This window comes from Aythya marila (assembly GCF_965140915.1).
Source record: "Aythya marila genome assembly, chromosome: 2".
Lineage (NCBI taxonomy): Eukaryota > Metazoa > Chordata > Aves > Anseriformes > Anatidae > Aythya > Aythya marila.
In genome coordinates, this window is record NC_139043.1 from 21,908,466 (window position 1) to 21,921,887 (window position 13,422).

At 39.0% G+C, this 13,422-nt stretch overlaps 1 protein-coding gene across 1 annotated transcript in view; it reads left to right on the forward strand.

Annotated features, from left to right (window-relative positions):
- The window catches only part of CUBN (cubilin), a gene marked incomplete at its 5' end in the record, with an annotated part of 136,839 nt that extends 126,015 nt beyond the window's left edge, over positions 1–10,824 (forward strand). Inside the window, 8 exons of the mRNA XM_082754389.1 lie at positions 4,778–4,983; positions 5,846–6,008; positions 6,528–6,736; positions 7,473–7,620; positions 7,737–7,918; positions 9,012–9,177; positions 9,890–10,125; positions 10,532–10,824. Coding sequence (XP_082610515.1) covers positions 4,778–4,983; positions 5,846–6,008; positions 6,528–6,736; positions 7,473–7,620; positions 7,737–7,918; positions 9,012–9,177; positions 9,890–10,125; positions 10,532–10,639 — 1,418 coding nt within the window. The 3' untranslated portion in view covers positions 10,640–10,824. The remainder of the gene's footprint in view (positions 1–4,777; positions 4,984–5,845; positions 6,009–6,527; positions 6,737–7,472; positions 7,621–7,736; positions 7,919–9,011; positions 9,178–9,889; positions 10,126–10,531) is intronic.
- Positions 10,825–13,422: the final 2,598 nt, after the last annotated feature.

Genomic DNA, 13,422 nt, shown 5'->3' on the forward strand with positions numbered 1-13,422 from the left:
TACGACACAGATATTTCACAGTTCAGATTCATTACATTGTCATGGCTTAACTATGATTAGCTTGGTATATTAAAATAATGACTCAGTTGTGGTTAATAATATCTTCTCTTGATCTTATTATAGTCTATAAAAATATCAACATCCTTAACAAGCTCAGAATAGCTGTTTATAAGACAGTCACAATTCCTGGACTGTTTCTAAATGTATTTTGTGGCTCAAATCTATGTTAAAAATATGCATCAGTATGCATCAGCTTGATATCAGACTAAATTTAGAAAGTATTTGCTGTCTCTTCAGTATCTCTGAAAAAAAAATACATCTGTTGAGCTAAGGACTGTCTACATACGCCTCTCAGAAATGTCAGGTATTTAATGTCTGCGACATTTCTTCTCCCAAAGCAAACAGAAGTGGTTCACATACTCAATGACTTCTTCAGCTGAAAGTCTGTGCTCCGGTGCATATAAACAAAGGGTGAGGAGACATTTCTGATTTGCATTGCAGGAGAGATCTGCAAAATGCCTGGGCAACTGTGATGCCAACAAGTATGTTAATGCGGTATTAGAATGTATCAGACGGAGGCCAGACTGCCTGTCTGCCTCTAGTCTCCTCTATAAGCATTGAGGAGATGGATGGGATAGTGCATATATTACAGTTTTGCAGAACTAGAGTGAGTTTGGCCAGAGCACATCTGGACTTATGTTTGGGATCAGCTAAAAAGTCTAAAAACTTAAGAATATTAACTTTGTCTGACTGCATTTGTAAAATCCTGCTGAAGCAGGAGCTGTGGGCTTTCCAGTCCTAATGTCACAGCTGGTACCACTGCCATGCCATCATATCAATGTAAAAACCCTTCTGTTTAGAGGCCAGGCTGAGGGCTGAGAACAGTCCCCTGTGTTCAGGTCTCCTCCCGGCTGCTGCAGGCGCTGTGGTCAGGGCTGGCCCCGCTGTCAGGGCCATTAGGCCCTACAGCGCTGCAGGCCCGCTGCCTACATGAAGTCATGGTGCCTGTGTAGGGGCTGCCAAACACACCAACTGACCTCGAAATCTCAGCTCATGAAGGTTTACCAACCCTAAGGTTTACCAGCTATGAGACGAGGAATGACAGACGATTCCTCCCTCCATCCCAACATAGTTTCTACTGTTTGAAGGCCGAATACAAGCAAGCCATGAGTTAATTACTGCAGCCACGGTCCAGCCCCTGCCTTGAACTGGAAGTAAAACCTGTCAGGAATGAAGCATTAGTCTTGGCAGAGTTAATCCTTGCTTATTTCTGATTTTTAATTCAGATCAGCCAGGAGCCTAGAATTCCCAGGAATCCTTCTAGGTGAGATCAGATGTGATTCAGAAATCTAGGAGAGGGATTGAAGCAGATGAAGAGGGTACTTCAAACTTTGCTGTCTTCTGATGGTGCACAACTGTGGGGCTCTTTTAGTACAAGGAGAAGGACAGCAAAATTAGTTTGATTTGTTTTGAAATGCCATTGGTTTAGCTGTTTCCAATAGACTTAAAACTGCTCGGCAGGTTCTGTTTCATTGCATCTGTACCTGTACAAATGAACCTTACCCCTGACTGTACTTCAAAGGCAGGCAGCTTCAAAGATCTATCTTCATCTTGGTTCTGTGTCTAGAGGATGTAGCTCTTAGAGAAACATGTGCTTGCTCTCTGCTGTAATTATTTTTATTTGCCATAGGGAACCTTCAGTCCTTTCTTTTCTGAATGGTCCCTCAGCCTTTTAGTTTCATTAATGCTTCCCACCAAAAGCAATTAATGATGACAGTGTGTGCCCTAGTTCTGATAATTTGTGTTCTCTGGCAAACTGTGTATGAGGAGGACAGGATTGCAATCTGATTTATGATGACCTTACGATTTTTATTTTAAATAAGAAACCAGTGACTGAAACAACACAGTCATCCATCTGCACCCTTTCCCCTCAGTTGTTCTATAAGGTACATTTCTCATTTTTATCTTGTTTAACTTTTAATATCTAAGAGGCTATTCTACCAATTAACAGACTTCTCAGTCTCAGATTTTGCCTAAATTTTAGTTGTGGTTTTTCTGTCTGCGTTAGCCAACAATGATATCATTCCATCGACGATCACAACAAGCTGGAGAGCTATTAGTTGGCCTTCTTACTCAAAAGCTGTGATGATTTTTAAAAAGATGAGGTGCTTCTTTTTTTTTTTTTTTAAAAAAAAAAAAAACAACACTAAAAAGTAGTGTAGTAGGGTTTCTTTTTTTACAGTGAGTTTTCTCCTGCTAAGTAACTGGCTTTTCTTTTACTCGTGGGCGTTCCCCTGATCTGCGCACATTCACTGTTCTGTGACTTGTAGTGGCTGCAATCAGATGTAAAGTTGATCAGTAATGAAAAACACGATAACAGATTCTTCAACAGGGGCTGCTCTTTTTTTTTTTTTTTTGGCTTGATGCAGGGCTACGTGATACCTGGTCAGCTTCCAGTCCAGCCGTTATTCATAATGTACTGTCCTCTAACCATTTGACTCAGTCCTGGCTGAGCAGGCTAAGCATTGTGAAAGCTAATGATGAAACCTCATTTTTATTAACTGTAAATCATACTTTTAGTTATTTATCTCCGCTTTGATGCTTTTACTGGCTATACTCGCTAGAATTAATTTTCTTATAATGAGGCTTCGGTGTGTTTCTCTCTCTGTCAGGTCCTGTTTATGTGTTTTAAACACATGGTTTACCCACATCTGTATTTGTTTGTCATTTGAGCTGTCTTTGTAGCTGCACAGATAGCTGTGAAGTGCACCATTGCAAAGGTCCAGACTCTGATACCCCAAAAAAAGGACAATCCAGCAGCTGTGACAGTTTTCCTGTTGCATTGCGCTGTGGCAATTCTCTGATTGCTTTTGCAACGTTCTGGCTGGCATGTTTGCAACTCTAACCATGAAAAGGGTGAAGGGCAGCTTTGTAAGACGGTCTGACCCATATATCACTGAAGATTCAATATTGCGATGCTGGAGGGACAGACTATGATCTATGTCTAATGATTATATGCTTAATGGCATGCTTAGTGGATGGTGTCCAAAACACTGAGCAGGAAGTGGCTCCAACAAGACTGCTTCAGGAAACCTGAATAAATCATCCAGAAGGGTGAACCCAGAGAAAAACATAATGAAATTGCATTCTTAGGGCCCAGGCACCCTCCTGTCTGACATTTTGCTCCTTCCTAAGGATATTTGTAAGAACATGATTTATTGGTCACATTTCCCCCACTGTTGCTCTCAGCTCCTGCAGCAGCATCAGAGTTAATACTAACACTTTTCCATTTCTGCAGCTTCACTGCTAGAACAGCCCACAAAACTGGACTGCAGTCTATTATTATTATTCCTGACTTTTTCACTTTGTAGTAAGTTTCTTCTGTTCATTTTTAGCTATAGCAAAAGCTTAAATCTCATGCTATTAAGATTTTGGTTTTAAGCAAACTCCTTTTTAGGGTGGAGTCTTTCCGGATTTGGTTAGTAGAACGAGATGACATTTATCCTTAGTCACTCTGTTTTAACCATTGCAATTTTGCAAGATAGGGCTGTCTCCAACCCGTGGTTACTGATGCAATCTTGACACTTGGGTGCTGATTTTAGGCCAGGGGAATCTTTTGTAATATTGTAGCTTAAGTAGTGTGTAGTTTTATATGACTGGATATATATCAGTGGGTCAAGGTTAAGTTACACGTCAGCCAGACAGGCATTTTTACACACACGGCTGAAATTCCCCAGCTGTGATCGTGTTGCTGTATCTTCTTCTGATAATCTGATTCTTCCAAAAGGATTCACCACGGGAGAGACCGGGCTGCTTGCAGTCACCACTTCACCCCATGCAGCTTACAAATGCTCTTTCCCAGGCTCACAAGGAAGAGCATGAGCCGTACTTTATTGGGATTCCTGAGATAAGTAAGTGGCCAGGAAAGTGGCCATAGAGACTCGGGAAGGAAGCATAAACTAAACAAACTGCTCAGGGTTGCTAACCCAGTTCTCCCTCCGGAAAATACAAATGAAAAAGCTGTTAAAATCCCTGCAAATAGTCCATATTTTTTGTTTATTTCTAGTTAGATGCAATAAGAGGGTTCTGATCTTTTAGTAACTGGTTTTATCTGGAAGTCATTTCTTTCAGTGTGACTAAAAACATTATAAGGCTCAAATTTTCACAGCGAGGTGCTCTGGCTGGGACTGAGCTCTGTATGTGCTATCCACATTTTCAGAGGGGTTGTAAGTCCCTGCAAAGTAAAACACTTCCAGAAATGAGTCACTTTTAGCTAGATTCCTGACTATGAGGCAGGGCCCCAGTGTTAGGCCGCCAAATTCAATCCCGACAGAACGAGGATGGATCGCAAAAACAAGGAACTAAATTTTTAGACATTTTCCCAGTCAAGTCAGTGCCCCCTACTGTCCAAGTGCTCTTACTAATAGGTAGGAATTACATTAAAACGTCTTCTAACCACTATTCTTCTACTTAATTTCTGTCCTCTGTCTTCTTACAGTCCCTTTACAAAAAATCTGTAGCTACATTTTCAAAGTGGATACTGCTTTTATATTCAGGAAGAGATGAGCCCTTCTTAGCTCACTCTAACCTATCTAATTGGGATTCATATCTACCTAATGCTGTTTATGTTGAAAGCCTTTTATAATTAAAATAGCCGCTGTGAGACAGGACTATAAAATTCTGTAGCACAGACAAAGCCGCTATGGTAACACTCAATTTCTGAAGATTAATTAAAGTGCCAGGAATTGCTTTTAAAAAGCTTCTGCTTCTTCAACAGGACCTCAGAATGGCTGTGGTGGCTACCTGACATACTCAGCTTACAGCTTTGGCTCTCCAGTCTCCAATGTGAGCAGAAGATACGAGAAGAATTTGGACTGTGTGTGGATCATAACTGCACCTGCAAACAAGCTGATCAACCTCACCTTCACCTCATTTGTGCTCGAAGCACAGTCCGCTCAGACTTGCCGATATGATTATGTCAAAGTAAGATAGCTGTGTGTTTTAACAAGAAAATGACAGTGAGATACGATTCACTATCTTCTCCATGAGGCTAAAACTTAATAGAAAATTGCCTTATGAAGAAATTCAATTGCTTAATGTAATTACAGGTTCTTGGTAGGTTAGATTACAATGCCAGATGACATCCTGCTTTTTTTGGAAACCAATGAGAATTTTAATATTATTATGGGTACAAACTTCTGTTCTTAGACTACCTATACAAATGAGTATTTATTTCACAGAATAGAAACAGAACAAAATTAAGGGCTTTGAAAGTAATCATGAATATTTATTATGATACCAAATTGCTTGAAAACCTTTAATTTCTAAAATTTTAAATAAGTCTTGATGCTGAACGCCCACCTGTGAAAGCTACTTTCCTGGAGATGAGTATATAAAACACTGGATATAGATGGTAGAATGCTGCTAAACAAGATCCTCCAAAGCGTGTTACAGGTCCTGTTGAGCATTAGAAATGTTCAATAACATGAGGAATGAATTCTACATTTTGGTGAATAAAAACAGCCTTTCTCATTGAAAAGTGCTTTGAGATTCCATCTAAGAAAGAACACAGAACCCCAAATTAAAATAGAATAAAATGTTGATGGATTTGCTAAGACAGGACCAGAATGTTCCATAATGAGATTTGCACTGTCCAACAGAATGAGTTAATATGGCAGTGAATAATTGTAGTCATCAAGAACATCCTGTTAAAGCACAGGAGTACCTAATGTGCTTTCAAGTAAGAGAAACTGCAATGTCAAGAGAGGTCAGAAATTTTTATTTCTATTTATTTGTGGGTTTTGTGCCTGAACTATTAGTATGTTATATGCTTTTCTTATTTCAGCTTTATGATGGAGTTAACGAAAATGCCAATTTAGCTGGCACATTCTGTGGATCTACAGTGCCAGCTCCTTTTCTTTCTACCAGTAATTCCTTGACTGTGAAATTCGTCACAGACAGTTCTGTGGAAAGGGAGGGTTTCAATGCTACCTACATCACAGTGGATCGTAAGTATACACATATATTTATACATACATATATTGTTGCGACTCTTTTGCGGAAACATGTATTTAAATAATAAATCATTAACATTTGCTCCAGATACAGGACTCAGGGAAGGGCGAAGACAGTCCAATAGTATAGTGCTACAGAGCACCTATAAGCAAGCTGAAAGCAGCACTGCTGGACACCTGTGCAATTCTCTTTGGTCTTGGCTGGTTGTGGGGTGCCTGCCACTGTTGAGAGCAAAACAGGAATGCTCTATCATGGACTGTTAATAAATACACTGATATTACAATGAAAAAGCATTTATTTTAATTTTATGACATACATTGACACAGAATGTGTTCTACTTACTTTTTTTTCTTCTAGAGAGTCATAGGTATATACAATACATACAAATTATATACATACATTGTATATATACAAAAGGATATTGTCCAGTGTAGTTTTGTTTAATAAATAAACATTCTTCCCCAGTTGGAAAGGTTTTCAGTCTATGACACATTTATTACTATTTTAAACAGGACCATGTGGAGGAACATATAATGCGACTTCTACCTCCCTGTCTGTAACGTCCCCTCACTTCCCTGGTGAATATCCAGCATTTACCCTCTGTACGTGGGTCATTGATGCCCCTCCACAGCAGCAAGTCAGAGTGGTGGTAGAGGTCTTCCACCTCCATTCCAGCCAGGACTGCTCTCAGAACTACCTAGAGCTCCAGGACTCACCAACGGTATGAAATTTACTGTTGATACCATGCCCCATTCACATTCAGCTCCCCTCACTCTTTGGAAACAGGGGAAGAACTCCCTTCCTTAGATTAGTAATAGGTTAGTTGATAATTCTGTGTGAAGAGTATGAGCAAAGCATTAAGCACTATGCCCCACTTGATGTGTGTCAGCTGGTACAGTGACTTCATGGAAGTCATGAAGTGACTTACACATTGAGTATAAGTATTGAGCATTGTATAAGTACTGAGCATGAGTATAAACATTGAGTAAGTATTATGCAATTTTTCACAGTTGCACCTAGTAGTAGAGCTGCCAAACTTAACACCCAGAAAGTATTGCCCAACAACAAGCTTTCATAAACTAATTAAACTTTTTCCCATCCAAGAACCATAATAAAATGACTATTCATGCCAAGAGTGTTTGTAGAAAGCACTAGGAAAAAAAAATAACACGCACACAAAAACCACAACTGCTTATGTTCTTTGTATTTCATTATTCTAAACCTTCTTTCATTGTTTCTTACTTTGTCATGAAAATACCTATTACATTTGATTTGTATCACACCATAATCAAACAAAATGTTGAGACATTAATAAGTGATTTCCATGGTAGTTTTAAAATGTGACTGCATATGTGGTATAGAAAGTGCTAAAAGATGTGTTCACCTAAAGTTTTGAAAGTAGAACACCAAGTTGTACCCCTATATAGAAGTAATTTGTGACGTGTATTGAATTCCAGCACAGCCAAGGATCAGCCCATAGATTCTGCGGCACTGACACCTTCCCAGTCCCTGAATTTTATTCTCATGATCGCACTGCCATTGTGACTTTCAAGTCAGATGAATATAGGATTAATAATGGAGTCAGATTTACCTATCAAGCTACAGGTAAGCTTGAAGAATTGTTGAAAAAATTTACCTACCATTCTCTTTGTTGATTCCATACAGTGAAAAGCAATACAAAGATCTGCAAGCCTTACATGTATTTGTCTTTCTTTCTCCAGGTTGCAGCAGAGAGTATAACCAGCCATTTGGTTACCTGAAGAGCCCTGGATGGCCTGGTCGTCACCCCAATAATATGGATTGTTCTATTGTTCTGAGAGCTCCCCAGAACCACACCATTTCTCTCTTTTTCCATGCTTTCAGTTTGGAGGACAGCATCCAGTGTTCGCATGACTTCCTAGAGGTATTAAGCCAGTATATCTATTTTGTGGGCCTAAATCGAATTCTGCTGAAGTCAAAGGACATTAACAGTCTTGGATCAAGTATCATCTGAACTGACATTAGGAACTACTATATTGCTACAGTTTTATGGTGAAAAATACTGAGGTACTATAGTAAGAGGTTAAACAACACACACTATACTAAGTCTAAAACCAATAAAAACTTTTGCTGTTATCCAACTCATCTTTACCTAGCTCATGTTGATGTTACCCAGTTACAGAGCAAACTGGGATAGTTTTTATCTAATATTAACACCTGTGCATGAATGGAAAGCCTTAAGTCTGAGTGCTTTCATTCCAGCAGCAGATTCCATCTCCTTGTTATTTTTCTTAAAAAAAAAAAAAAAAAAAAAAAAAAAAAAAAAGGAGAGAGGTGTAATACAAATGTATGCTACTTGCAAAAGTACCTTGTGTCAATAAAAAGCATATTATCCTGCACAATACTTACTCTGTCCTTTCATGCTTGTTGAAGGTTTCACTATTCACTAGTCGGATTACAAAAATCTGATGTCTGTGGCAGAATCCCCGTTTAGTTCTTCTTCAATACCCTCTTTACTGTTTCAAGAAATGGATCTGAACTCCACCATAGTTGGAGTTCAAAAAAAGCATCAGCTTAATACTAAGCTACATAATATGAACTGTGTCGTTGTGTGACCAGGGAAAAGAATAGTCTGCAGGGTAAAGTATTAATCTTTTCATCTGAAATATTAACATTTCAGATGAAAATTAAAACATGGACTTGAATTTCAAAAGCACATCTTAGCTACTAGCCAAGTAATTTTTATTATTCAGGAGATATACCACACCATAAAATTTAGCTACCAGTTGCTGATGATACTTGTTCTGTGCCATTGCTTACAAAGCTCAGGCAGGCTGGCTAATAGTCTCTTTTCCCTTCTATGTAAGGATGTAGAGTAGGAAAAATAAAAGTATTTAAATGACAGTTATGCAAGTCTATACATACTTTGTGCTGTGCCTGCATCACTGTATAATTGTAGTTGTGTATAATTGGTACAGGAATTTAATGTTGACAATGTTTTTTTTTGTCCCTTGAAGGTCAGAAATGGCAGCAATGTCCAATCACCACTGCTTGGCAGGTTCTGTGGAAACCTTGTGCCCAGTCCCATCTTCCCCAAAAATCACGTTGTCTACCTTCGTTTCAAGAGTGATATTTCAGTGGCACGTGATGGATATGAAATCACTTGGACCTCATCATCAAGTGGTAAGGCTGTAATAATAAAGTAATTCCATTAAGCAGTTGTACACAGAAGAAAAACACAGAAAGATGGAATCCAGCCAGCTCAGGTGGGGCCTTGACTTATCAACATCTAAGACTTTTTCAAGTACCCATAGCCAACCCTATTCTCTAATTAGCAACCTCAGAGGATGTGTTCTACTTAAGCTGGAGGTCTACATCTTTCACCAAGAGGTCAGAAAATACAAGGAACCTCTATCTTGGCACCACAGAGTAGTGGTGGTAGCAGTGACTCAGTCAACTTTATTAGTAGTTCATTTGTGATAGGCTGTAGGATCTAGGCACTGCTAAGCCTGAAGAGGACTGATGCTTGCCTCAGGAAAATAACGTATCTATAATGCTGTGTAGTGACTGGGTGATAGACCTAGTCATAAATAGCATATGATATGGGAATGAATAGCTGGATGACATAGTTTGTCCTTGACACTAACTTACAGGAGTGAGCTTAAGCATCACAGCACTGCAGAGTAACCCTACAGTATGTCTGATGCCCATTCTTCTCAGGCTGCTGAAGCTAGAGCCTCAGTTTCATCTCGTTGCAATAATGCTCTTATCCAAATGCATTGTTCCAGTCCACAGTGACTCTCTGTATTTCAGTGCTGCTGCTAAGACTGTACTACATTGTGTAGTATCTTGTAAAACTAAGTCTTCTAAGCTAATTAACTGTGTCCATTTCCAGGATGTGGAGGAACATTATACGGCAGCTCTGGCACGTTTGCTAGTCCTAGCTACCCTGCGACTTACCAGAACAACACTGACTGTGAGTGGGCCATTACTGCGCCCAAGGGACGAATTGTCACAGTGAACTTTGATTTCATCAGCATCGATGACCCAGGGGATTGCAGTAACAACTATCTGATCCTTTACAATGGGCCAGATGCCAGCTATCCCCCCGCTGGGCCGTACTGTGGGATGGTATGTATTCCCTACTGTCTGTGACCCTGTAACTGGTTAAAATGAATCTTTACTGTGTCATAATTAAGATTGTTTCCCTGATTTTGGCATGAGTTCCATACAGACTAGTGGAAGTGAAAGTGTAAGGCTTCTGTGGCATCTTAGCTTTTCAATACAGACCTTACAGTGACATCTAGTGGGTGGTATCATCAAGCGCTTTTTTTCTCTGAATTTAGTTGCTGCGTTTGTGATTTAAATATTTTTAACACCCTATGGAAGAAATGCAACAGCAGTATCTAGCACAGACCTGAGGTCCCTTCCACTCTCTGAGCGGATTTGTACCTCAGCTTTAACATTGTAATTGGCTTTTTCTCAGAATCGTGCTGTCAGATAAAGCTCTTTTTTTCCTTTTTTTCTTTAATTTTAGGATACAAACATTGCTCCATTCACAGCTGCATCTCATCAAGTCTATATAAAATTTCATGCCGAATATGTGACTTTACCATCAGGATTCCAGTTGAGCTGGAGGAGCTAGGACATCACATGAGAAATATTTTACTGTTCCTTGCTATACTGAGGACACTTTAGATCATAAAATATGTTTGAAATCCAGTTATGATAATTGCAACTGAAGTAAGGCCTTTTAAAGATTAATGTAAGTACAGCTGTTATGAATTTTAAAGTTCTGTCCCAAAAATATAATCTTTCGTTGTACTGTGAATAAATTATCTACCTAACTTTGAAAATGAGTTTTTGCCAGTTTTTATCATATTTGTATATTCTTCTATACCATTTCAAACGCTTTTGTAAATGTGCAAAAAAGTTTTACAGTTAAGGCTATAAAAAGTTAATTAGCCAGGATAAAACTTAAACACAAAATAGTCAACGTGAAATTGTTAAGAGGAGTTAAGATACAAAGTTGTCTTTAGTTCTGCAGAATTATGTGTTTGTCCCAAGCATCTTTATAAATCATAGAATCGTATAATCATTTAGGTTGGAAAAGACCTTCAAGATCATCAAGTCCAACTGTGCTAGCTAAATGTCAGCTAGTTTTATTTGAACTAGAATAAAATACAGCCCCTGTCCTACAGCCATTTACACAGATAATTTCATTGAAGAATCTTCTCTTATACTACTCACTGGGTGGAAGAACCTGGCCGAATAAAGTACTCAGGCATTCACTAAAGCTTAGCACAGCAAAGATGCGTTGTGTTACTAAACCATAACCGCATCAAGAAGTGATGTCAGAGCCTGTTCAATATGCACATATCTCTGTGATTATATTTACAGAGTTAGATCTTTAAGCTTCCAAATCTCTTTTACAACTGAATTTATAAAAACTTGTGAGACTTTGAGCAACCATGTTGCCTTCTTAGACAACTTGTGTGCCACTTTCTAGACATTTATAAAACATATGACTTCAGAATAGGGCAAATAAAAAAAATACCGATTGACTTTTTACTAACATTATTGTGCCACTGCCCCAGGCTAACACACATCATATGTAACAAATATTGTTGTTGGGGCGTACGGAGGACACTGGTTCACACAGTGAAATGAATCTCTTAAAATGATTGTTGCAATAAATGATGATAAGTGACATTGTAAGTGTTAATAGCAGTTCTAACAAAATCTCAGATTTCTTTGAAGATTTCCCAGTGAATGCCAAAAAAAAAAAAAGGCATAATTCCACAAACAAACAAGATTTCATAATCGGAGAGAAGCTATTCTGGTTAAAATACAATCCAGAAAACACAAAACAGACAAGGGCAAAAGGGTAGATGACACAATATAAAATTCAAGATATTTAAAATTCAGGAACGATCTGATTATGTTGTAGAGAGAGAGACCTGGCCAAGCAGACTAGATGTATGACAGCATTTTAGAATCTTCCAAGTATTAAGAAAAATTTGGCTTAGGTACAGACAATATAATATGCCTGCTAACATGCTAAAGTACAACTTGGAAAAAGGAGAAATATCTGTATTTCTATCAAACTAGGAGACATATATGTCCTCCTGACCTGCAGGCAGAACAGGAAATTAATATGGGAAGACATAAAAGGACATGTAGTGGAATTAAACATTTTCACATTAGCAGCCCAGAGAACTTTTGCTCAAGACTCCAAGCCAAACTGATTTCATGTTAGTAATCAAGGGACAATCCAAAATTTGACCCTAAATTTATTAAAAACAAAACAAAACAAAAACAAACAAATTAAAAAAAAAAAAAAAGCATAAAAGGGATTGCAGGCAGTAAAGAAAATACTGTCATCTAAACTGCCTGGAGATGAAGCTACAAAACAAGCTCTGAATACAGGAACTCGTAAGACAATGCAGATACAGTCAAGCACTGCTTCAGCTGTTTGCCTGCCGAGATCAGGAAGGAGTTTACTTCTCCTAGTGGATGGCAGCATCATGAGACTCCATCTGCGTCCATCGTGGTTTTGACCTTCCTATGAATCACCATGGGGTTCATGCAGTTCGTGCAGGGCTGAGTCCCCTCAGAGTCTGGTTGTTGTCTCTTGCTGCTAGGTGGATGGTCACAGAAGCATCAGATTTTAGGCACAAATAGGCCTGGCAAGAACACTATTTATTTTTTTTAATATATTATTTAATTATTTCAGCAGCCTGCTGCCCAGCTCACCTGGAAGCCATAGCTGAACTGGGAGGGCATCTCTCACCCCAACAGCTCCTGCTGCTGCCAGGCAGTGCTTTGCAGTGCATTCCCTTCCCTTACGGACAATCAGTTCTTAGGTGAAACCTTGGTCTTGCCAAGAGCACGGTGGAGCGTAAACTGAACAACACGATAGAAACCTGTACATGGTTGTGATGAATGAAGTTCATTAGTGGCCTATTGAAACTGATAGCAGTCACACATCCTACAGTTTATTTGACACAAAACTTGCTTCCCTGAGGAGATTGCTGTCCCACAGGTCGGCCTGCCAAGGCTGGCCTACCTGTTGACTCTGCACAATATTGAGGTTTGATCTGCGTGAGGCCAGCTCTGGCAATGCAACCTTTGGCCTGAAGCTCCTCAGGGGCACTGCAGTTAAACTGACAAGTGTGTTGAAACCTGTTGTTCAAAAAGTTTGGTTTTGTGAAAAATCACGTTTCGTTTTAAAGTGGGTGAAATGCTTTCTGACAGTTTCTTGATAAACACTTGGCCTTGGTATGACTTTCAGTCATAACACCAAACAGATTTTATGGAATCATTGAACTTCTGCAGAAAAAAAAAAGAATGAAGAACACAATGAATGAGAGGACAAGAAAATTGTAAGATTTTTTTTTTTTAAATCTGATAATAATTAGTGCTTGG